Source organism: Liolophura sinensis, chromosome 13 (assembly GCF_032854445.1).
Source record: "Liolophura sinensis isolate JHLJ2023 chromosome 13, CUHK_Ljap_v2, whole genome shotgun sequence".
NCBI classification, from domain to species: Eukaryota; Metazoa; Mollusca; class Polyplacophora; order Chitonida; family Chitonidae; genus Liolophura; species Liolophura sinensis.
The window spans coordinates 2,838,009-2,862,926 of NC_088307.1; the positions used below are offsets into that span (position 1 = coordinate 2,838,009).

At 40.5% G+C, this 24,918-nt stretch overlaps 1 protein-coding gene across 3 annotated transcripts; it reads left to right on the forward strand.

The window, feature by feature from the left end:
- The first annotated feature begins 2,821 nt into the window (after positions 1 to 2,821).
- On the forward strand, positions 2,822 to 15,934 carry LOC135480357 (serine/threonine-protein phosphatase 2A activator-like). 3 transcript variants are annotated; one of them, XM_064760185.1, is made up of 10 exons: positions 2,822 to 2,834; positions 4,551 to 4,672; positions 5,339 to 5,425; positions 5,977 to 6,102; positions 6,479 to 6,596; positions 7,308 to 7,407; positions 8,958 to 9,082; positions 10,985 to 11,085; positions 13,882 to 13,989; positions 14,914 to 15,934. In XM_064760185.1, exons 2-10 carry the CDS (start codon positions 4,577 to 4,579, stop codon positions 14,983 to 14,985), a joined length of 933 nt encoding a protein of 310 aa, XP_064616255.1. In that variant the 5' UTR covers positions 2,822 to 2,834; positions 4,551 to 4,576; the 3' UTR covers positions 14,986 to 15,934. The 3 variants fall into 3 exon arrangements, with proteins under 3 accessions (XP_064616255.1, XP_064616257.1, XP_064616256.1); XM_064760187.1 differs by having other exon boundaries at positions 2,827 to 2,834; positions 4,554 to 4,672; XM_064760186.1 differs by lacking the exon at positions 2,822 to 2,834 and adding an exon at positions 3,002 to 3,127.
- The last annotated feature ends 8,984 nt before the right edge of the window (positions 15,935 to 24,918 follow it).

The following is a 24,918-nucleotide window of genomic DNA, read 5'->3' on the forward strand; positions in this document are numbered from 1 at the left end:
ACCACCTCCACTAGCATCACTGTATCACCACTTCCACCATCATCACCACTATCACTATTATCACCATATCCACCATCACCACTGCCATTGATGTTATCACCGCCTCCACCATCACTGTTATCACCATCACCACGACCATCAGAGCTATCACCACCCCCACCATCACCATCAACATCAGTGTTATCACTACTTCCACCATCACCACCAACATCACTGTTATCGCCACTTCAACCATCACCACCATCATGACTGTTATCACCACCTACACCATCATCACCACTATCACTGTTATCACCAGCTCCACTATCACTGTTATCACCACCTCTACCATCACCACTAACATCAGTGTTATCACCATCACCCCTGCCATCACTGTTATGACCACCTTCACCATCACCACTAACATCACCATCATATTTATCACCAGCAACATCACTCTTATCTCCACCATCACCACCACCATCTCTGTTATCACCACCTCCACCAACATCACCACAATCATGGCTATCACCATCTTCACCATCACCTCCAACATCACTGTTATCACCATCACCACCAACATCACCATCATATTTATCACCTCCAACATCACTGTTATCACCACCACCACCAACATCACCATTATATTCATCACCACTAACATCACTCTTATCTCCACCATCATTACCACCATCTCTGTTATCACCATCTCCACCATCACCACCGCAATCACTGCTACCACCATCTCCACCATCACCAATAACATGACTATTATCACTATGTCCACACTGACCACTAACATCACCATTTTCACCATCACTACCAACATCACTCTTATCTCCACCATCACCAACACCACTGCTGTTATCACCGTCTCCACCAACACCACCACCATAACTACCACCACAACTGTTATCACCATCTCCACCATCTCCACCATCACCACCAAAATCACTCTTATTTCCACGATCATCACCACCATCTCTGTTATCAACACCCTCACCATCACCACCACCATCACTGCCATCACCATCACCACCATCACCACCAACATCACTGTTTTCACCACCACCATCGCCATCAACATTACTGCACGTTATCTGATCACATTCAAAATCATCGTTTTCATGAACTTCACCAATACTGATAGCCCCACTATGATCTCCAACACCACCATTATGTCATCTTTCAATACACCTACAAACACAATGATTTTTATCCTCTTCACTCTGACACCTTCATCAATGTTAGGATCCATCATTATCATCTCCATCATTAGCAAAATGATGCCCATTAATTGCTACAAATTAATTCACAGAATTGTCTTTATCATGTTCCTCAATCTTCCATCACAGTTGTATGAATGTTAACTGTTATGTTTATTTGTAAATTTATTTCACTCATGTTTTATGTTGTACTCAAGAATAATTCACTTATATGACGGTGGCCAGGATTATGGCGGAAGGAAGCTAGGCAGAGCCAGGTGGAGACCCACGACCATCTGTAGGTTGCTTGTAGAACTCGGTCAGAGAGCAAGTGAGTGAGTGCTTGGGGTTTAACTTCGTGCTCAACAATTTTTTTAGTCATTTGACGATGAAGCAATCCTTAGAATGCATGTAATGTTCCTCCTTGTTGCAGGAAATATTTCCACCTCTCTTTTATCTTGTGCTTCTTCAAATAGACGCCTTACTGAGGGGAAGTAAGCCACCCCGCCCCAGCCATTATACTGATACGGGTTAACCAGTTGCTGCACTATCGCCTTCATGCTGAAGGAAGTTACAACTTCCTCTTTTAAGGTCTTAGGTGTGACTCGATCCCATGATTGACCCTGGATCTACCGCTCCCAAATCGGACGCTCTACCTACTATGCTATCGGGGCCGGTCCAGCAGTCAGAGAGGAAGCAAGCATGGCCTTGATCTCACCGCAGTGGCATTGGTGAGTGGCTCCTGGGTCATTGAGCCACACTGGCACCCTTACCACCTTTGTCACTGTCTACTGTTACAGTAACTATAAATGCCTTATTGTCCTCACCAGTTTTTAACATTTGAAATGAGAATTGTTGTTAATTGTGGGAGAAGTTTCATTAAGCCGACTTAAAGAATATACAAGATCTTTTTGGTGAATTGTGGTAGGATGCATAAAACTACGTTTTTATTATTTATTTACTGCTTCTGTGACCAAATGGTTAGAGCGTCCGCCTCAATGTCAAGAGATCCCTGGATCAAACCTGAGTGGGGTCGTATCAAAAACTTTGAAAATGGTACTTGCTACTGCCTCACTTGGCGGACAGCAGTGAGAGGTTAGAGCAAGGAAACATGAACGGTTGGCCCGGTATCAGTTTAATGTAGCTCGGTGAGGAGTCATGTCTGGTGTCTTTGGCATGATGCTTCAGTGGTGGCAGAACTTTGGCAGCATGGACCTGCCCTTCCAAAAGACAACACATTATATGTACACACAACTAATGAGTCCTCGTTGCCATATGAGTGGAAGATTGTTAAGCACGATGTTAAACCCTAAGCATACATTTATTTGTCTACCTGCTTTTGTTTGTATGCATGCTTACCTTAGGTGTGTTGGTTTGAGCTTTTACAAATTTTAACCATAACTTTACTCATGCTGAATTGAAAGACGTATATTTCTCTCTTTTTTGTTTATTTATTCTTCTACTTTTATTTAAAGAGAGAGAGAGAGAGAGAGAGAGAGAGAGAGAGAGAGAGAGAGAGAGAGAGAGAGAGAGAGGCCTATCCTTATCTTTCCGTGGAAAAGAATAAAGCGCACTAAAGGGGAATAACTCTATCACCAAACTGACAGACGCATGCGCTATCTGCGGGTATAATGGCGTCGAAAGGCGCTGGTAAGTTTTGCATGTGAACTCGGACCTAACAGAAAGATGACTGAATGGTTCGCTATCGTGTTAAAATGTCGCACAGTATTTGATCGGCGCTGGACAGCACAAGGCTGATCTGTTGTTAAATAGATTCGTGATATGCTTCAGCTGTCACGAAGCTCAACAACTTTCGATCTCTTTAAAACATCAACAACGTGTAGTTGGGGAGTGTAAACACCAAATAATGTTCAGGTCGTTTCACCACCTTGATATTTGACACCAGAAGTTTGTTTTCACACGGCGTGTCAGGATTAAGTCAGGTATAGAGTTAGATCACGAATCACCACTATCGGATAGAGCTCGGCGTACAGTTTCCAAAACATTTTTCAGAAGGATAAATTCCGTTTTGAAGACATTTTTGTCACCTAGGCCTAGTCTTGTACAATTATCTTTGTGTGTTGTAAACTACAGTTCTGACTAGCCTTGGGTAACTATGTTTGTATTTTGTATTTGGACTAGCGTTTGCATTCTGTAAGCTAGAGACCACCTGATTTTCTTACAGTAACAGATGATGTAGGTGAAATAAAGTTTTCCCCCTATAGGGCCTATGGGAGTTTACGGGAGTTCCGTATTTGGGTGCTCGAGGGATACCGGAACTTGGGGGTAGAAAACATGCCATTCGCCCAAGGCTCATGGGCAAAGGCCAATGTACAACCAGGGTTTCAACCACAAATTGCTGTATATGCGTGAGCGTCCCCACTCGGAACTACCGTGAACTTGTGTCCCTCATATGCCCCATAGTTCTGTAGGGCTGTGCTTTCGTATACAGTCACAGTTCTTTCTTGTTCCATAAGCTTACATTGAACACTTCTGTAATTTTCATGATGGCCTCAATACACTACTGGGGGCCTCTGTGGCTCATTCGGTTAGCGCGCTAGCGCAGCGTAATGACCCAGGAGCCTCTCACCAATGTGGTCGCCGTAAGTTCAAGTCCAGCTCATGCTGGCTTCCTCTCCGGCCGTAAGTGGGAAGGTCTTCCAGCAACCTGCGGATGGTCGTGGGTTTCCCCCGGGCTGTGCCCAGTTTCCACCCACCATAATGCTGGCGGCCGTCGTATAAGTGAAATATTCTTGAGTACGGCGTAAAAGACCAATGAAATAAATAAATAAATAAATCAATACACTACTGCTTTCTGCCAAATAATGTCTCGGTCTGTACTTCTAGTCATCTCAGCTATCAGTTCCAGGTAGATGTCCCCATGCATCATTACTACTGAGTAAACTGTCACAAGCATAAGGACGCTTGCGATTAATTGAAAGCACCTGTGTTGCCAAACTGTAAGGACCAATCACATACTACCTGTAACAGTAACGGCGAATAACGTGACACGATTGGCTAGGCTTGGCTGGCGACAAAGGTGCTTCCGCATATTCATAATCACCCTAAAACTGGCTGCAGTTTAAACTGAAGTACTTAATGTGGTGCTGCTTTTTAGCCCTTGTTGCAAAATGAGGAACCCAAATGTAGCCAAGAACATAATTTTAATTCTGTTTATTCAGCTGTCAGTATAATGTATGTATGTACCACCCTGTGATGAATTTGGCTGATTGACCCTACATAAAGCTGCGATGTCACTTCACAAAGGGATGTCACCGTCGTATCTTGAAATCTCCATAATGAAATGGTTTTGAGCACCATATAAGACACCAATTACATGAAATAAATAACTTTTTCTCTTATCAGCAGTTGATGCAAGTGTCCCCATTCCCATGGGATTGGGCATTGATTTGAACACACATGTGTTTGAGACTCCCCATAAGGAAGTGAAGACAGCTGCAGACATCCCTGCCTGGGAAAAATCAGAGGTACGAGACTTTTATAGAGGGGATGACTCATCCAGGTTGTGAATATGATGGCTTCACTCAGATTCAGCGTAGGGGCATTTCTTCATCAGATTGTGTCAGTATCAAAATGGATTCTCTTAACCTCATCCCACTGGAATACTTAATTCTTCAGACAGGAACTGGGGCCAATTCCACAAAGGCAGTTCTGACCTAAGTGAAAACTTTAAAATGTTGTTATAGTGCTTAATTTTTGGTAATGGTAGTTGAAATTTTGATACATGTGTCTTAAGATAACATTGATGAGGTGGAAAAAAATTTTAATTCGCAGAGCCGAAAAATTAGCTGTAAAATCGCATTTCAAATTGGCTCCCCCCCCCCCCACCCCCCCAAAAATGAGCTCTGCCAGGCCCCTAATGGTGAGAAATTGAATCCAACAAATCAAGTGTAAACAAAATAAGGGGGAATTGGTAAAGACCATTTTAACTAAAATGCTAGCGATCAAAAATGGCCTTTTCAGTTGTACTTTTCAACTAAAATTTCTAATGTGATAAAATGGTGTAAAAAGCCTTGCTAAGTTATGTTGGTTTTTCTTATGTTATGTTAGATGCATCTGACTGTCTCCTACACAGGTAATCCTAGCCATAAACAACAGTCGCACAATGCTGGACTGTGCTTTTCTGTTTGCAGGGCTACAGAGATTACCTTGGATTCCTTCATGCGATGAACGATGCTGTGAAAGGGAGGAAACTCAGTGATGATGTACCTGTATCACAGGTTAACATTTATGATAACTTTTTGGATTGATTGTTTTTGGCTGGTTTATTTATTTAGTTTTGTAATGGGCTAATGATGTGGAACATGGAACAGCTTAATGCATTTATTTATTTATGTGATAGGTGTTTTACACAGTTCTCAAGACTATTTCACTTATAGGACAGTGGCCAGCATGATAGTGGGAGGAAATTTGACAGAGCCAGAGGGAAGCCCACAACCATCAGCAGGTTGCGGGTAGGCCTTTCCAAATACGACTGGAAAAGAAGCCATCATTAGTTTGACTTAAACTCATAGCGACCACAACGGTGAGAGGCTATTGAGCCATGTTGGTGTGCTGGCCACCTCAGCCAAGGAGGCCCCTCAATGCATTTTCAGATCCAGTTTATCGGTGTGGTGTCTTGCTAGAGGAGAACTACAGTTTGTCAGAAGAGAAAAATATAGAAATCTGCCCCTGAAGTCTGCTCAAGCAAGTCTGTAGTCTGCCATAATAACCAAAGTGATGCAAACTACTTATGCAAACTGTTTTACAAAGATTCCTTATTGCCATCTAGACGGTGGAGAAGTTACTGGAACTGTTAGAAATCCTGGATACTTGGATTGATGAGATTCCACCCATTGATCAACCTCAGAGGTTTGGCAATAAGGCCTTCAGAGATTGGTTCAAGCGGCTGGAAGAGGTGGGTTTTAAGTTTTCATTGGTCAGTGAGGTTTACTTGTCATTTTTTATTTTAGTTCTTTTTTTTTTAGGGGTTTTAATCATGTTTAAAATTTTAATGAAAGATATAAACAAATCTAAAGTTGTTGTTGGAAGGGACTGATTTATATTTGAAACATAATTTTGTAAGAATGTATTAAATTTCCAGCATCAACAAAATAAGAGCCTAGGACTGTCTATACCCAAGAGAAACATTGATTTCTGATTTCTGCATTTGAACTTCATGCTTCATAGCTTGTATTATTTATATCTTTCATTGTTCATCCTTTCATTGAATGTTGCTTTTGTTTTTATGATGCTAACTTAATTTTCATTTGAATTCTTTCTGTCTGTCATAGCAAGCAGAGGAATTATTAAAGAAAGCGATGGATGAGAAATACCACAAAGCCTTACCTGAGGTTATGGCTTACCTGGTGGAGGGGGTTGGGAACTCTACGCGGATAGATTATGGAACTGGTGAGAAATACCACAAAGCCTTACCTGAGGTTAGGGTTTACCTGGTGAAAGGGGTGGGGAACTATGCAAATAGATTATGGAACTGGTGAGAAATACCACAAAGCCTTACCTGAGGTTATGGCTTACCTGGTGGAGGGGGTTGGGAACTCTACCCAGATAGATTATGGAACTGGTCAGAAATACCACAAAGCCTTACCTGAAGTGATGGCTTACCTGGTGGAGGGGGTTGGGAACTATGCGAATAGATTATGGAACTGGTGAGAAATACCACAAAGCCTTACCTGAGGTTATGGTTTACCTGGTGGAGGGGTGGGGAACTCTACGTGGATAGATTATGGAACCGGTGAGAAATACCACAAAGCCTTACCTGAGGTTATGGGTTACCTGGTGGAGGGGGTGGGGAACTCTACGGAGATAGATTAGAAGTAATAGGAAATATCTGACATCTGTGATATGACTGATTGATTTTTTTTTTGTATTTGATGATAAATAATTGCAGTCATTACTAAGAAACTCAGTAGATGGTTCACTTGTCTAAAGTATTACACAATTAAAATGTTGAAACGTATGGGAGCAGCCAAACTGTGTATGGAAGAGGTGAAGTCTCATCCTAAAGGGAGACAACTTCATTGGTGTGACAGTGTATCGTATAATGTGGAGATGTTGACATTGTACTAGTGTAATCTGTTCATGTTGATTGTGGTATTTCAGGTCATGAGATGTCATTTGCAGCCTTCCTCCTCTGTCTGTATAAGATTGGGGTGCTAACAGAAGAGGATGCCCCTGCTGTAGTATTGAAGCTCTTCAACAGGTATTTCAGCGTTTTGACGTTAGCGCGCTAGCGCAGCGTAATGACCCAGGAGCCTCTCACCAATGCGGTTGCTGTGAGTTCAGGTCCAGCTCATTCTGGCTTTCTCTCCGGTTGTAAGCGGGAAGGTCTGCCAGCAACCTGCGGATGGTCGTGGGTTTCCTCCGGGCTGTGCCCGTTTTCCTCCCACCATAATGCTGGCCGCCGTTGTATAAGTGAAATATTCTTGAGTACGGCGTAAAACACCAATCAAATAAATAAATAAATATATCAAATTTTGACAAACATGTGACAGAAGTTATACAACATAATTTGTGTACGTTTTTGTAATTTTTGTCATAACTTGGGCCTTGAAGAATCTTGAAAACTGTTGTATTTTTATTAATAATGTTTCAGTTCAGAGTGTGACTGATGTATTACAAATTTACGATGTTTTAGTTATTTAAGAAGAGGGATGTTTTTTTTTCTGACATTCAAGGTAACCATAAATCAACTTCTGTTAAGGAATTCTTATAAGGCTATGAAATACGCCATGTTTGAGCAACCAGGAACATGTCCCGTCACTGGTACCTCATGTATGTATGTATGCTTGTGGTTAAATAGGATTTGTGTGATGTGAGCGGATGTAAAAGCATCTTCGAGCCGCAGAGAAAATTCGCACCTATTTGGAAAAAAAAAATAATTGTTTCAATGTGTGTGACGTTGATTACTTTGAACTATGATATCTCAGGTGTACTACATCACAGTTGTGCTACATTACAGTTGTACTACAACAAAGAAACTAAAAGTTCTAAAAGTTCGAAACTAAAAGCCTTTTAAACTTTTAAAAGTGGGATACTTAATTGATGCATATATTGGCCTAGTGTTGTCTTTTCTTTTAAAGGAAAAGATGTGTCAAAGTAGGCATAACTAAATAGGCCAGTTGAAACTATACATAAATATACTTCCATTTATTTTCATGAAAAGAGTTAAAGGCACTCAAACATTTGAATTTGAGGGTGGGCTTCATGGACCATACTATCAGATGTTATGAACTCTCACGTCACAGGAAGTTTATTCAACTCTAATCACGACGCTGAATGTTGGAATAACTCATTTACCCATGAGTAAAAGATTACTGAAAAAAATTCCTTCCTTCTGTCCTTCTGATGTTCCCAAAAATTCCTTCCTTCTGGTGAACATCAGGAAAAAAGGTGATGTGACGTCAGAGTTTCTAGATATCGTCAGTATGGCTCATAGTGTTCAAATATTTGAATGCCTTTCAACACTCTCAAAAAAATCTGAAAAAATACATGAAAGTATCTTTACACATAGTTTTCAACTGTGATGAACCCTACTTCATACTTTAGCTTTTTTTGACTTTGACGGTCATTTCCTGTGATAGTTTACCTGTAGGGTTTTCATTGTGATTTCCGTTACAGTCAGTACTCCTTCTTGTCCAACTATTGCATGCATTATTACAACACCTGATGCAGTATAATGATGCTGACAAATATGTTGTCCAAATTTTCTCACCACTTTTGTCAATAACCCATAATGGTTTATGTCCACAGGTATTTGCTGCTGGTGCGTAAGTTACAGGTGACATACAGAATGGAGCCTGCAGGGAGTCATGGAGTCTGGAGTTTGGATGATTATCAGTTCATACCCTTCCTCTGGGGAAGTGCTCAGCTTATAGGTAAGTTACAGGTGACATACAGAATGGAGCCTGCAGGGAGTCACGGAGTCTGGGTGATTATCAGTCCATACCCTTCCTCTGGAGAAGTGCCCAGCTCATAGGTAAGTTACAGGTGACATACAGAATGGGGCCTGCAGGGAGTCACGGAGTCTGGGTGATTATCAGTCCATACCCTTTCTCTGGAGAAGTGCTCAGCTCATAGGTAAGTTACAGGTGACATAAAAAATGGAGCCTGCAGGGAGTCATGGAGTCTGGAGTTTGGATGATTATCAGTTCATACCCTTCCTCTGGAGAAGTGCTCAGCTCATAGGTAAGTTAGAGGTGACATACAGAATGGAGCCTGCAGGGAGTCATGGAGCGATGGAGTCTGGATGGTCATCAATCCATACCCTTCCTCTTGAGAAGTGCCCAGCTCATAGGTAAGTTACAGGTGACGTACAAAATGGAGCCTGAAGGAGTCATGGAGCGATGGAGTCTGGATGATTGCCAGTCCATACCCTTTCTCTGGAGAAGTGCTCAGCTCATAGGTAAGTTAGAGGTGACATACAGAATGGAGCCTGCTGGGAATCATGGAGTCTGGATGATTATCAGTTCATACCTTCCTCTGCAGGTGTCCAGCTCATAGGTAAGTTACAGGTGACGTACAAAATGGAGCCTGAAGGGAGTCATGGAGCGATGGAGTCTGGATGGTCATCAATCCATACCCTTCCTCTGGAGAAGTGCCCAGCTCACAGGTAAGTTACAGGTGACTTACAGGATGGAACCTGCCGGCAGTCATGGAGTGTGGGTGATTATCAGTTCATACCCTTCCTCTGGGGAAGTGCTCAGCTCACAGGTAAGTTACAGGTGACATACAGAATGGAGCCTGCTGGGAATCATGGAGTCTGGATGATTATCAGTTCATACCCTTTTTCTGGAGAAGTGCCCAGCTCACAGGTAAGTTACAGGTGACATACAGAATGGAGCCTGAAGGGAGTCATGGAGTCTGGAGTTTGGATGATTATCAGTCCATACCCTTCCTCTGGCGAAGTGCTCAGCTCATAGGTAAGTTACAGGTGACATACAGAATGGAGCCTGAAGGGAGTCATGGAGTCTGGATAATTGTCAGTTTATAACTTTCCTATGGGGAAGTGCTCAGGCCAGGTAAGTTACAGGTAAGATACAGAGTGGAGTCGACATGGAGTCATGGAGCCTGGATGATTGTCAGTTTATAACCTTCCTCTTGGGAAGTACTCAGGCCAGGTAAGTTACAGGTGACATACAGAATGGAACCTGCACCTAGTCATGGAGTTAGCTCAGAGATATATATCTACTTGTAGATTTAGCAAGGTTCTGTCAATTTGCTCATAGTGTTTTGTGTAAATCTGGGGATGGTACTCATATCATCTTCAGAAGGGTGAGCTTTATTTGTGGGAGTTAGGTCGATGAATAAAGATGACTTAATAAAGCTCTTTGAGGTTTTAAGGTATGAGAAAAATTTAAGTTTTGCATTTTCAGAGAAAAAAAATGAAAGCTGAAGCTAAAATTTTTTTTAGTAGGATTTCATCCTATCCTCCAATCAAAGTCCAAAATATTTTTGTAAGGTGAATAGAACTCTTAGAATCTGGTAAAATGAGGCTAATTTTAGGTCAAATACATATTGCACGAGCCTCTCACCAATGAGGTCACTGTGAGTTCAAGTCCAGCTCATACTGGCTTTTCTCCGACTCCACACTTTAAGGTCTGAGAGCAACCTGCAGATGGCCGTAGATTTCCTGGGTCCTGTCCGGTTTCTTCCCACCTTAATTGCTGGCTGCCGTTGTATAAGTGGAATATTCTTGAGTACGGAGTAAAACACCAATTAAATAAGTAAATGTAATATTTGTCATAATTATCTATAAGCATTGTTTCCATGTTGGACAGGTCATCAGAGAATATTTCCCAAGTCTTTCCTGAATCCAGACATTTACGAGACATTTTCTAAAGATTACATGTTCCTCAGCTGTATAAAGTATATCAGTGAGGTGAGTGCTATATTTAGCATTGTGGGTTCTGTACTGTTGTGGCCACATTATGGCTGAAATATTGCCCATGTGACGTTAAGCCATTGTGGCCACAGTATGGCTGAAATATTGTCCATGTGGCGTTAAGCCATAATCATTCATTCATTCATTCTGTACTGTTGTGGCCACAGTATGGCTGAAATATTGCACATGTGGCGTTAAGCCATAATCATTCATTCTGTACTGTTGTGGCCACAGTATGGCTAAAATATTGTCCATGTGGTGTTAAGCCATAATCATTCATTCTGTACTGTTGTGGCCAAAGTATGGCTGAAATATTGTCCCTGTGGCCACAGTGTGGCTGAAATATTGCCCATGTGGCATTAAGCCATTGTGGCCACAGTATGGCTGAAATATTGCCCATGTGGTGTTAAGCCATAATCATTCATTCTGTACTGTTGTGGCCACAGTATGGCTGAAATATTGGCCATGTGGCATTAAGCCATAATAATTCATTCATTCTGTACTGTTGTGGCCACAGTATGGCTGAAATATTGCCCATTTAGCATTAAGCCATAATAATTCATTCATTCTGTACTGTTGTGGCCACAGTATGGCTGAAATATTGGCCTTGTGGCATTAAGCCATAATCATTCATTCATTCTGTACTGTTGTGGCCACAGTATGGCTGAAATATTGGCCATGTGGCATTAAGCCATAATAATTCATTCATTCTGTACTGTTGTGGCCACAGTATGGCTGAAATATTGCCCATGTAGCATTAAGCCATAATAATTCATTCATTCTGTACTGTTGTGGCCACAGTATGGCTGAAATATTGCCCATGTGGCATTAAGCCATAATCATTCATTCATTCTGTACTGTTGTGGCCACAGTATGGCTGAAATATTGCCCATGTAGCATTAAGCCATAATAATTCATTCATTCTGTACTGTTGTGGCCACAGTATGGCTGAAATATTGCCCATGTGGTTTTAAGCCATAATCATTCATTCATTCTGTACTGTTGTGGCCACAGTATGGCTGAAATATTGGCCATGTGGCATTAAGCCATAATCATTCATTCATTCTGTACTGTTGTGGCCACAGTATGGCTGAAATATTGCCCATGTGGTGTTAAGCCATAATCATTCATTCTGTACTGTTGTGGCCACATTATGGCTGAAATATTGCCCATGTGGTTTTAAGCCATAATCATTCATTCTGTACTGTTGTGGCCACAGTATGGCTGAAATATTGCCCATGTAGTGTTAATCCATAATCATTCATTCTGTACTGTTGTATCACTTTGTTTATCTATCTGATTGTAGCTTAATGCCATACTCAATAATAGCAATCAGTTTTACAGATGGAGGAACAGGAGTGCCTGTCATAAACCACTGGCCTTGGGCAAATTACTGACATAAACTTTCCCACAACTGTCCACAAATGGCCATACAAGCGCTTAGTATCACCAATTCGCCACGATCAGTGAGATTGGTGTACTGTTGTAGTCTGTGCATATCTCGTGGTTGTAATAATGAATTCAATGTATTCCAAGATCACAAACCGTGATCACAGCTAGCTGTACAAAAGTGCATGATGAGTGCCAATAAAGGGACAGTACTCTTGTAGGCACTGACTTCATTCAGTTTTGTCCTATCTGGTAATGTTGAAAAATGATCCACAGCATTGCTGCATCACAACTAAAACCTGAGAGGTTTGGTCCAGCTGTACAAAAAATTTTATCCAAATCTGTGCATGAAAAAATTCATCTGTTCCTTGCAGACAGACAGACAGACAGACAGACAGACAGACAGACAAATCTGTATGGGCTGAAACCTATCTTCCAGCATGGAGCTACATGTGATTAGGTCAAACATGACAGTCCAAGCTTGTAGCAGTATGCATTATTTCACAGTACTTGTATGTTTAGATTCTTGTGTTAAACACAGAGCATAAACATCACCGTACACATCATTGTACTTTGTGTGAGAATTTTTCCAGAAGTCCTTTAAATGCAAGACAGATATAGATATCCTGAAAACTCTTTTATCCGTACAGATGGTGTCATATTAATTAGTAAAGATCCTTCTCTAATGGATGGATCCGACACATTCAGTGTCCCACCACACCTTCTTGGGACAGCGTTTTTCTTCATTCCATGCCTGGTGAAAGCAGTTGTTGTGTCATAACGTCACAGAAAGATTGAACATTGTTATCCAGTTTGTGGTACATCCAGTTGACCAATTTGAAACAATACTACTTATGATTGGTCAGTTGCATTTTCTTGATTGACAGTTCGGAAGGCCTGTTGTGAAATCTATGCTTCATTTTACATTTTCCCATGAGGATATCATCCTACCCTCCAAGCAAACCTCCAAATATGTTTCTAAGATATGTTAAACTTTCAGAATCAGTCAAAATGAGTAACTTGGTCATGTATGAAATTTTGGGATCAATTTTGGGAAGGTTTTCTTGATGGTCTGTGTTGTTCAGAGTTATATACAATGTTGATACAAGGTTTTTTTGATGGCCTGTGTTGTTCAAAGTTATATACAGTGTTGATTCAAGGTTTTCTTGGTGGTCTGTGTTGTTCACAGTTATATACAGTGTTGATACAAGGTTTTCTTGATGGTCTGTATTGTTCAAAGTTGTATACAATGTTGATACAAGGTTTTCTTGTTGGCATTTGTTGTTGAAAGTTACATACAGTGTTGATACAAGGTTTTGTTAATGGTCTGTGTTGTTCAAAGTTATATACAGTGTTGATACAAGGTTTTCTTGATGGTCTGTGCTCTGTGTTGTAATTCTGCAGGTAAAGTCTGGTCCTTTTGCTGAACACTCTAACATGTTATGGAGCATCAGTGATGTGCCTCACTGGACAAAAGTCAACACTGGGCTGTTCAAGATGTACAAGGCAGAGGTCAGTATTTTTATGGTTTGTACCAAACCTTGAAAACCTTGATTTATTTATCTATTTATTTCTTTGATTGGTGTCTCTTCACATACTCAAGAATATTTCACTTATATGACCCCAGCCAGCATTATGGTGGGAGGAAGCCGGGCAGGGCCCAGGGGAAACCCACGACCATCTGCAGGTTGCTGACAGACCAGCCCACTTACGGCCTTGAAAACCTTGAAATTTATAAGTAATATTCCCAGGAACATGGAAATCAGGGTGGAGACGGGGATTGAGGGAGAGGTATGGGGTGGTTAGTGGGGCTGAAAAATAGTCCATGCTGACCTTCTGGTGGAGAAAGTTTTTTACCAACATCTTTAAACTTGCTTCATAGCACTGCTGTTAAGATACACATTGTACCTGAAAGAGCGAAAGTTCAACTCATTCGAAATGTCATTTTACATTTCTTTTAAATTATACTATAATTGTAGAATGATTACTCCAATTACCCTGAAAAATTTGAGTTTTTGGCCAGGAAAAGAGTTAAAAAGCCGTGAAATATTCAAAGTGTATGAACCCCGGATTGGGTACTGAACTGTGGCAGAAATGTGCCTTCAAATGCATCAGTCAAGTGAAAACGTATAGACGGCCTGGCTTTAAATGAAGATATGTGTAACTGTACTTTTAACCAGATTGATAGGACTTCTAATATTTTGTTTTTGTTCTATCAGGTATCGGAAGATTGTCTGTCAAAAGAATGTGTGTGTCTGATACAGCTTATGAGGTCAATTGTGGTGATGAAATATTTTGTTAATGTGTTGTTGTGTTAAGAAGATAATAATCATGTTTTTCAGGGTACCAGTAACGTCAAAACGTCTATTTTATGGAATAAGATGTTTCAAAGAAATCTAAAATACATCCTGATATCTCTTGTTTTATCGCTTTCAGGTTTTATGTAAACATCCAATAATTCAGCATTTCCTGTTTGGATCACTCATCTCCTTCAAACCAGCATCATGACGGAAACTTCTTTCGGTAACTCTGGTCCCTCATCCCAGATCACATCATCACTGTTCTAAGTCAAGGAGGATGAATTGTATTTATAACAAGGAAACTTAATACATTGATGATAGATGCAGCAGCTTGCTTTATAGACAAGGTCCCTGTGTTGTTTTACCTCCTGTTGTTTGTTGACCTTGAATGTTGATTGTCCGACCTTGAAATTTTGCACAAGGAATTGTATACTCATGGTGTTTTGAAAGCTCAGGATTCTCTCAATAGGACTTGTTATAGTTGTCCATGTACCGGTTATCACACTGTTGTCGCGGCCTTCATTAATTCATTAATTGTGGAACTGTTTTCTGCCTTTCAACTCAATACCTGTACTGACACATGTGCATTGGTACATGTAAGTACGTATGGACTACAAAAAGGTATGGGAAGCAGGGTGGGCTGACGTGAGTATCAGGAGGATTATTGTCATGATACATGATCCTGTTGTCCATTCAGATCATATTCTAATGAAACGCAGACTGTTAGGGCAAGCCCAATGGTTTGATACAGAAGTGAAGAAAGAACTCATTGGCTTTCTCTTTGAAAACCTTAACGCATGGAGATTGTTTTCAAATAATATCAACCAGTCATATGCCTTATTTTACGTTATTTAAGTTGTGTAAAAACATTGTGAGAAGTCATGTCCTTGAGTAAACTGCAATTCATATCTTTATATGCGATAACACATTAACTATACACTGTAAGTTCCGTCGTGCTAGTGCTAAATAACAAAAAACTGTTATTGTACTAATTGATATGTTTTGTTACTGTCGCTTGGCGTTGTCTGAATGCCAGCATTAATATTGATGGACCAGAGACCTTTGCCCCGTAAAAAACTTCAATTTAGCTACTGTAGATCATGGCTACAGCTTTATGTGAGGAGATCCCACAGGTACTTAGTAATAGAAGGATTGATCGGCCAGGGGCCTCCGTGGCTCAGTCGGTTAAAGCGCTAGCGCAGCGTAATGACCCAGGAGTCTCTCACCAATGCGGTCGCTGTGAGTTCAAGTCCAGCTCATGCTAGCTTCCTCTCCGGCCGTACGTGAGAAGGTCTGTCAGCAACCTGCGGATGGTCGTGGGTTTCCCCCGGGCTGTGCCCGGTTTCCACCCACCATAATGCTGGCCGCCGTCGTATAAGTGAAATATTCTTGAGTACGGCGTAAAACACCAATCAAAAAAAAAAAAAAAAAAAAAAAAAATTGATCGGCCATTTTAGAGTTCTATTAACATGGGCTGGTATAGTCACAGTACTCCAATATGGCTGCCAGAAATCGGTCACAGAGCCCTTCTATTGGGGAGTTTTCAGATCAGACTCTTTTGTTAATAACCCTATGAAAAGTCATACTTTATGTTGTTTATCTGAAATTTTTTGTACAATAGCTTACGCCTACCCAGAATGTAAGTTGTCAAGCAAAATTTGATTTTGTAAGAAACAACGATTATTAAAGTCATTTGAAATTTTGATTAAATCAAAGATCGCTTCGTGATGCCTGTTGTATGAATGAAATATTTCTTGGTGTTACATAGAGCATCAATCAAACAGATAGATCGGACACCGGGCTCAGTTTTGAGGTTTATTTTTATTGTAACCTGACATTGAGGTTGGCCACCACAGAATTTTGTTGTCCGAACAGCTACTATAAACTTTACAATGCTGCCTCACTTGTCTGAGAGACTGGGTGTGTAGTGGAACTAACACCAAGGTTATGATATTTAGTCCCAGGTGTGACATTCAGTGTACTGGCACTGTGCTGATGAGTTCTTCACCCAAATCGTTATACTCATAGTGTAATCATCTTCCCCTATTTACAATTTCTGGGTACTGTGAAGCACAGTTTATGATGCTGTAAAGCAGTGGGAATTTTTAGCTTGTAAACACACAAGTAAGTTTTAGTACTGGCTAATAGAAAATAATTAAAAAAAAAACTTTACCCATCTCAAATAAAAAGGTTTAAAAACAATTATTCTGAAGTGTTTTGCCATATGCAGATCATCTTGATTGAATGAAAGGCCATCATCTGCAAGACGCTCTGTCGTATACAAGACTTCTCATTTTGCAAGACTATCGCATGCAACACTTCTCATTATGCAAGACTATCGTATAAAAGACTTTCCATTATATACAAGACTATCGTGTAAAAGACTTTCCATTGTATACAGGACTATCGTGTAAAAGACTTTCCATTGTATACAAGACTATCGTATAAAAGACTTTCCATTGTATACAAGATTATCGTATAAAAGACTTTCCATTGTATGCAAGACTATCGTATAAAAGACTTTCCATTGTATGCAAGACTATCGTATAAAAGACTTTCCATTGTATACAAGATTATCGTATAAAAGACTTTCCATTGTATGCAAGACTATCGTATAAAAGACTTTCCATTGTATGCAAGACTATCGTATAAAAGACTTTCCATTGTATACAAGATTATCGTATAAAAGACTTTCCATTGTATGCAAGACTATCGTATAAAAGACTTTCCATTGTATACAAGATTATCGTATAAAAGACTTTCCATTGTATGCAAGACTATCGTATAAAGGGCTTCCCCTCGTATGCAATACTACTGTATACAATACTCTCCATCGTATTCGCAACTCTCCACTGTATACAAGATTGTACATCATTCGCCAGATTCTCCGTCATATGCAAGACTCTTAATCGTATTCTTCCTCTGCAAGAACACTCCTCGTATTCACCTATTATAAGGCTGGTCTCTACCCTACCCTAATTCTTCTAATTTTCCGGACACCTGGTCTGCAATTTTTAGCCAGTATACATGTGCATGTGGAAGGAGTGTTTAGTTTCTATTTTGAACAACATATTCATATCTTTACTTTAAAAAAAAAAAGGAAGACAAATGTAATTGCTTGCTTTTAGCACTACTAATACTTTGTAGATAGTATTATCTAATTAGAAGAACCAAGGTAGGGATATTTTCTTGAATAAGCGTTAAACGCCTGTCAAATAAATAAATCATCGCGTTCAAGACCTCCATGTTATGCAAGACTCCACCCGTTGTCATTTACAGCATCCTCCAATGCGTAGTCATCGACTACATTTATTTACAGGTCACATACCCTAAATGACCATAAATTCCGTCCATGTCTAACTTGCCCATTCTGATTCTTAGAGTTCTATTGATTTTAGAAGAGTGTTTTGAGGTTTGCTTGGAACACGGGATGATATTCTACTGGAAAATTGTTTCATCACCGAAACTGATATTTTGTGACATTTATGTACCTCTGAAAATTCACTTTTGTGGGCGAAATTTCAGGTCATTTGCGACATGTAGGCCAATAGATAAAACTGGTGTTTACCCTCACCATGACTCGTAATGATCAGGACCTCTTATCATCAGCAGTATAAAACGACTTTTCAGCTTTCTTCTTGGGGCGTAAAAATGGCTTTTAAACTACAGTTATCCTAAAGCCCCCAGGGGTCAGTCCAGAAATTATGTGGCCTGCATCTGTGACGTCAAAGGTGATAGCTGTACTAACTCTGCGTGTGAGTGTGTTCACGCAGGAGAAGAGCCGGAACGGAGGGCGCTTACCTGGTCCCGCTTTTCCAATATGTTCATCACATGCATCATTTCAAAAGCTTTTGACCACGGTTGGAAAACACGTATCAATATAGGGCTGAAATATTTTAGCATAATGTTCTTTACTTTTCTTATCACCATAATCCATGTTTAAGGGTTCTTATTCATCCATTCTTTAACTCGAAAGGAAAGGTGGAGCTGCCTCTTTCAGTGCCTCATCTTGGGGGGTCGATTTACCTAACAGATGATGTCAAACATTTGTCAGTCTGTTTACAGAGATAAAGACCTGATGCTACACGCAAACGTAGAAATGAGTTGCCATGTCAACCAGGTGAACTCATTAACAGTTTCTTCAGTGCCTGCAAAGGCTAATCAACAGGTATCATCAGGTGGTAATGAACGCAACAGGTGTTTTCAATGGCAGTCAGGTAATCACAAAACTTTGTTAATATGGGCGTGTACAAACCGATTGATTTTATGTATGTACATTTATAAACATCAATTAAAAACATTTGGTTAAAAAAAAAATTTACTGAGGCAAGATTTAAATTTCATTTGGATTTCAAGCCTGGGGCATCATCTCCGTATCGTTGAAAATTTACAAAGAATAAATTATGCTTATACATGATACGTCTTCTTATAGGTGTCAGTTTATTTACATATATTTAGTTGATTCAAGTTTATAACATTTTCGAAAGAAACAGGCATGGAGGAAACCACTACACATCGCCTGTACCAGGCCCATGCCGTGACTTGAAGCTGCAGTCGCCGGATTCGAGCCATTGACAACAGTGTTATTGTTATTATGCATCATGAACAGCTTATATGTTTGACACTCGAATTAAATTTGTCTCAGTCATTGTCGTAGTCTACACGTGTGTAAAATTAAACGTTGAACAGAAGCATAACTAAACCCTTTGTGGAGGGGAAAATGCCTTATGCTGATAATACCACAGCATTTGACCAAATTGTGCGACGGCGTATGGCTTTAAACAACCAACAATCAAAATAAACAACCAAATAAACAAAATCAAAGAAATTAACTTCGATAAGGAAAACAGCTTTGCTTGTATTAATATCCGGTTTCCGACAAGCTGCTGCGGCAAAATAAAATATCATCTTTGGATATAGCAAATACACGAAATGCTGAACGACTGAACCATGTCGACCCAGTATACCGTCTCATTTTGGCATATAGACATATATTAAGTTCAGGTATATACAAGTTGACAGATCAAAAGAATGCGTCAGTGTATAACACAGCTGTATATGTCGCATCTAACTGTTTTTGTTTGAGTTGTTATACTTTTAAATGCTGGGGGGATAACCGTATTGTCTTGTAAGTGTTCTTACCCGAAGCATTTTGTATTTTGGCCTAATATTGATTTCCTGTTACTGTAATGCACAAAACCTCCAGATGTTTTTTATTATTATTATTTTCTAGGCCCCTAGTATCTAAATTACCATTTTAATGAACTCTTCCATTCATGTACTTGATCACTGAAGAGCTTGTACTTCACAGTTCAGAAAACAAATGACGTCTGAATTTTTTTCTTCACAGCACAGCTCTTGCCATATGATTTTTACTGTTCCGTTCACATATCGTGGCTACACATCATACAATATTTGCCTCAGATTTTTATTACACAGCCAACCAAGTCATTGTATAAGTGAAATGAGTTATGGTGTTAAAACAACAAATTAACAGCCGATATAAATATATCACCACTGTTCCTATACTCTCGTCATGTTGACGGCCGTAGCCTTTCGCCCTGTCGATATGTTCGAACGGTCTGTCCTGGAGTGAGTTGGCTATATACACGCCTATGTCGAAGCAGGCTGTGCCGAAGTTTTCTCCCCTATGCTGAAGAATTTTATCTCTAAACTAGGTTAATTTGTGGGTTGACGCAGTCTATGTACCTACTTAAGTCAAAAGACCTTGAAAAATGATCACAAAAAAACAACACTCTTAGCCATGACCTTCGCAGCTGATGTACGAGTGTACTGACCGTCTGAACTTTCTCATTCTCTGAGGGTTTTACGTAATGATGACGTAAATCCATGCATCTTGCGGCTGTTTCAAATGATCCTGTGGGAAAAACACTTTCTGATTTTTTTTTTCAAGACAATGTTAGGCTATAAAGTGTGGTATATATGCAGTTCTGACCCATTTTGGTCAGTCGGCTACCTCGCTCTGGACAGATTCATACTCAACCGTTTCTTACAAAAGCCAATTCGGTTTGAGGACAGGCGATTCTTTTGAAACACATGCGTTTTATGACACAAAGCTGAAACTCTGAAACATTTGGCCAACCACACGGGCATTAAGAGTATAGATTTGCACATTGAGATAATCGATAGCGCCGTCATGTTATCAGTTTTATCGAATCAAGTGAGAGTTATTTCTAAGGTCTGTTTCCGCTTACGTCACCACGTCACCACGTCACCATGTCACCCCAACCCTGTTGTGAATATTAACCATAGTGTGTGCGCGGGGAACAACTGCAGCGACGTCGTCTTTCCGGTTGCTCTAACATGGCGCATCCCATGGCCTCGTGTTTCCGGTTGCTCTAACATGGCGCATCCGATGGTCTCGTGTTTCCAGTTGCTCTAACATGGCGCATCCCATGGCCTCGTATTTCCGCTTGCTCTAACATGGCGCACCCCATGACCTCGTGAGAATTCCAGAGTAAAAGTTGATTTATAGAGCTAATTACCAAGCGAGACAGAAAAAATAATGTGATCTGTCCCCCCCCCCCCCCCCTTTTTCCTAAATAACTCCGGCTATATATTATTTGTTGTCTTTTCTTTTAAGTAAATTCTCGTCTGCCTGCATGGTGTATTCCACCAAAGTCGAGATGACGGATCTTGTAGATGGCACAGCCAGGAGTCGGCCGCCATTGTCTACGGCGGTATATAGTATGGTCAGCCCAACGATATCGTGTCGTTGGTATAGTTAGCCCCTCACTAATCGCCATGGCGATCACGAAACAATCTTAGACTTCTGTAAAAATTTCAAATAACTTTAAAATTGTTAATTCTAGTGTAACAAGGTCAAAATATTGATTGACAACACAATTTCTTGATGAGTACACATTTCAGCTAAAATAGTGAAATGGGACATACCAAATTAAATGGTTGAAATTTTGACTTAAGTCTATCGTTTCGTGATCCCGGGGCCTAGCTTTTTGCGCCAGACGTATCTCCAATAACAGCAAATAATAAAGAGACACATTACCATGGTAAATGATTGACGAAGTGTTACGACAGCTTCGTAAAACGTGACCCTGGTAGGTGAGTTGCGAATAGACGAATTATGCAAGTTGCGAAAGAACCGTAGAATGAACTTCACAGAAACGTATGGTGTATGTACCAATCAATTCATTAATATAGTGTCTAACTTTACTTGATCAGTCGTACTGGAATGCCAGATTTGGAATTTAGATTTAGTATATATATATAGCACATATGTGCGTGGAATGAAGAACGATCCTAGCGAAAACTATTTTGCGCTTGCAATTTACAAAAGACATTCAAGGAACAATTAACAAATGACCTTCAAATGGCCTTTTCTTGCATGCGTTTGCATGGGATTTATCTGCTATTTCTGAAACATTTCTCTGTCGGTTCCACTCCGGATTCTAGCCCACATTGAGTGTATATATAGTTAGCCTACTTCTGATTATTTCATTAACTGAATGATATTAAAATAGTCGACAAGTAAAATGCATGTATAAATATAGTACGGTATACGCCTGTATCTGTACGTGACAGCTTCGGGAGAGCATAAGACTTGTACCTATGTGTAAATATGTAGGTGAAGGAAACATTTTAATAATAATAAACTAACAAATTAGACGGGGTTTGTGAAGAGGCAGTTGCCATAGCAACAACGTTCAAGCAAAGGACAAATACAGATACACTACGTCACCGGTTCTTGTGGGCTTGGGTCGTCGCTTAGCGACGCTCCTGATTGGTTCCTTTCATTCAATTACAAATCACGACAGATCGATCGATGGAGACTTCCTACTCCCACACCATCTCGCTTTGTTCACAGCATTCTTTGTAGTCTGAACTGGGAAGAGTATTTTTTCACCTTTTCTACGGAATTACCTAGTGGGAGTTTTGTCTAAAAGCGAGCCGTGGGAGACTGAGTGGGCCGCTATAGATGTGACAATTAGATGTAATGATCCCTCGGATCACATCCGTCACCAAATCTCAAAATGTCAGTAGTTCCACCCCATAGTAAATGTGTCAGTTTCCTGCAGTGTTAGTGCTAAAAACATCCATTTCAGATTATAGGAGGATTGACTTTTCGCGGTAACATGCCGCGGTATCATGTTTCACCCCTACGTTTCGGGTAAACTTCAATGCATCTGGGGGAGGGGGGGGGAGCTCAGTTAGCTTGCCAGCGGAGCGAAATGACCTAGGAGCCTCTCACCAATTCAGTCACTGTTAGTTCAAGTCCAGCTCATGCTGGCTTCCTCTCCAGGCGTACGTGGGAAGGTCTGCCAGCAGCCTGTGGATGGTTCTGGGTTTCTCCCGGTCTCTGCCCGATTTCCTCCCACCATAATGCTGGCCGCCGTCATATAAGCGAAACATTGTTGAGTGCCGCGTAAAACACCACTCGCTGCCGCGTAAAACACCAATCAAATAATAATTCAATGCATCTGTCAGAAGATGAAAATGCACAAATGGACGATTGACGCTCTTCTATTATAGAGATGCTAAAAACAATCTTTTCTCACAAGTTATTTTATTTCAGAATGGCTTAAATATAGAGTATAATAAAAGCGTACAGGTTTATTGGAACTGAAATGCGTTGGAGTGGTGAAGCTTTTCATGTCATTACATCTATATACTGTTAAGACTGGCCCCGAAATCACGAAACCATCTTAGACTTTTAATCATTAATTTTTGTATCTTCCTTTTTCGTTAAGTTAAATAGGCTCTGAATTGTTTGATGTTGGAAAAGTAGATTTACCACGTTGTGAAGCGCATGGCCCCAGGGGCATGAGGCTTAGACTTAAGTCAGGCTTTGTCTTAGCTTCAAAACTGAATACGGTTTAAAATAGTGACTTATACCGTTGGGTGTTATATTTTAATACTTGAAGTTCTCTTAGACGTTCATGACAAAATTGAATACTTGCATTTAATTTCAAATGTAAGTTTAGGAATATAATATCACAAGTTAAGACCATGTCTGACTTGAGTCTAAGACATCTTTGTGACCCTGCGGAGTGGTTTCGAGTATACATAAAACCACTCATAAAACAATCGGCCAACCATTTTCCTACAATTCTTCAAAATGATCGTGTTGAAATCTGCCGTTGAGAACCTACTATCCACAAAATCTCAAGGCCGCTCCGGCGGCCTAATGGTTAGAACGTCCACCTGGAAGTCGGAAGACGCCGCCATCAAACCCGAGGACGGTCACACCAAAGACCTTAAAAATGGAACTTGTTGCTGCCTCCGTTTGCACTCACCACTGCGGGATTAGAGCAAGAAAACAAACCGACTGGTCAGTGTAATGTGGTCGGGGTGGGTATTATTTCTGGTGACTTCGGCATGATACGTCAGTGGCGGCAGCACTTTGGCGGCATGGAATTGCCCTGCTTTAAGAAGACACAATATAGGTACTCGCATCTGACGACTTCTCGCCGTCATATGACTGAAAAAGTATTAAGTACCACGTAAAACCCCAGGTCTACATACATACATACATACAAAATCTCAACTGATTTTCGGATCTAGGTTCGTACGATATCTATCGAACACTTCCTGACCTTGACCCATAAATAAGGTAATATTCTGTGGAGATGTGAACAAGAACGCTACACCAGACCGCTCGTTCAGACTTCAAACACAGTTCAACATTTCGGCAAACTAAGGGTCCTAATTATTTCATCTATTTTATTATTTTTATTTATTTATTTATTTGATTGGTATTTTACGCCGTACTCAAAAATATTTCACTTACACGACGGCGGTCATCATTATGGTGGGTGGAAACCGGGCAGAGCCCGTTATTATTTTTATTCAGTTTATTTATTTAATAGTTGTTTAACGCTATACTTTAGTATTTTTCACATACAAGGACGATCGACTTTAAATGTGGAGGGTAGGGGAGTGCCCAACGTAAACCACCAACCTTTGGTAGCTTACTGACGAACAGTTACCCACTTGTGATGTACAGCTCTCCACGCCATTTTGGAGGAAGACGTCTCTTCAACGAAAGATAAACTGCGCAGATGGGAACAATCGTCGCCAAGGTCACTTAATTATTGTCACGAAGGCACGGCATGAACAGTGAGAGCGGGGGAATCATTTAATTGACAAAACACGATGGGTA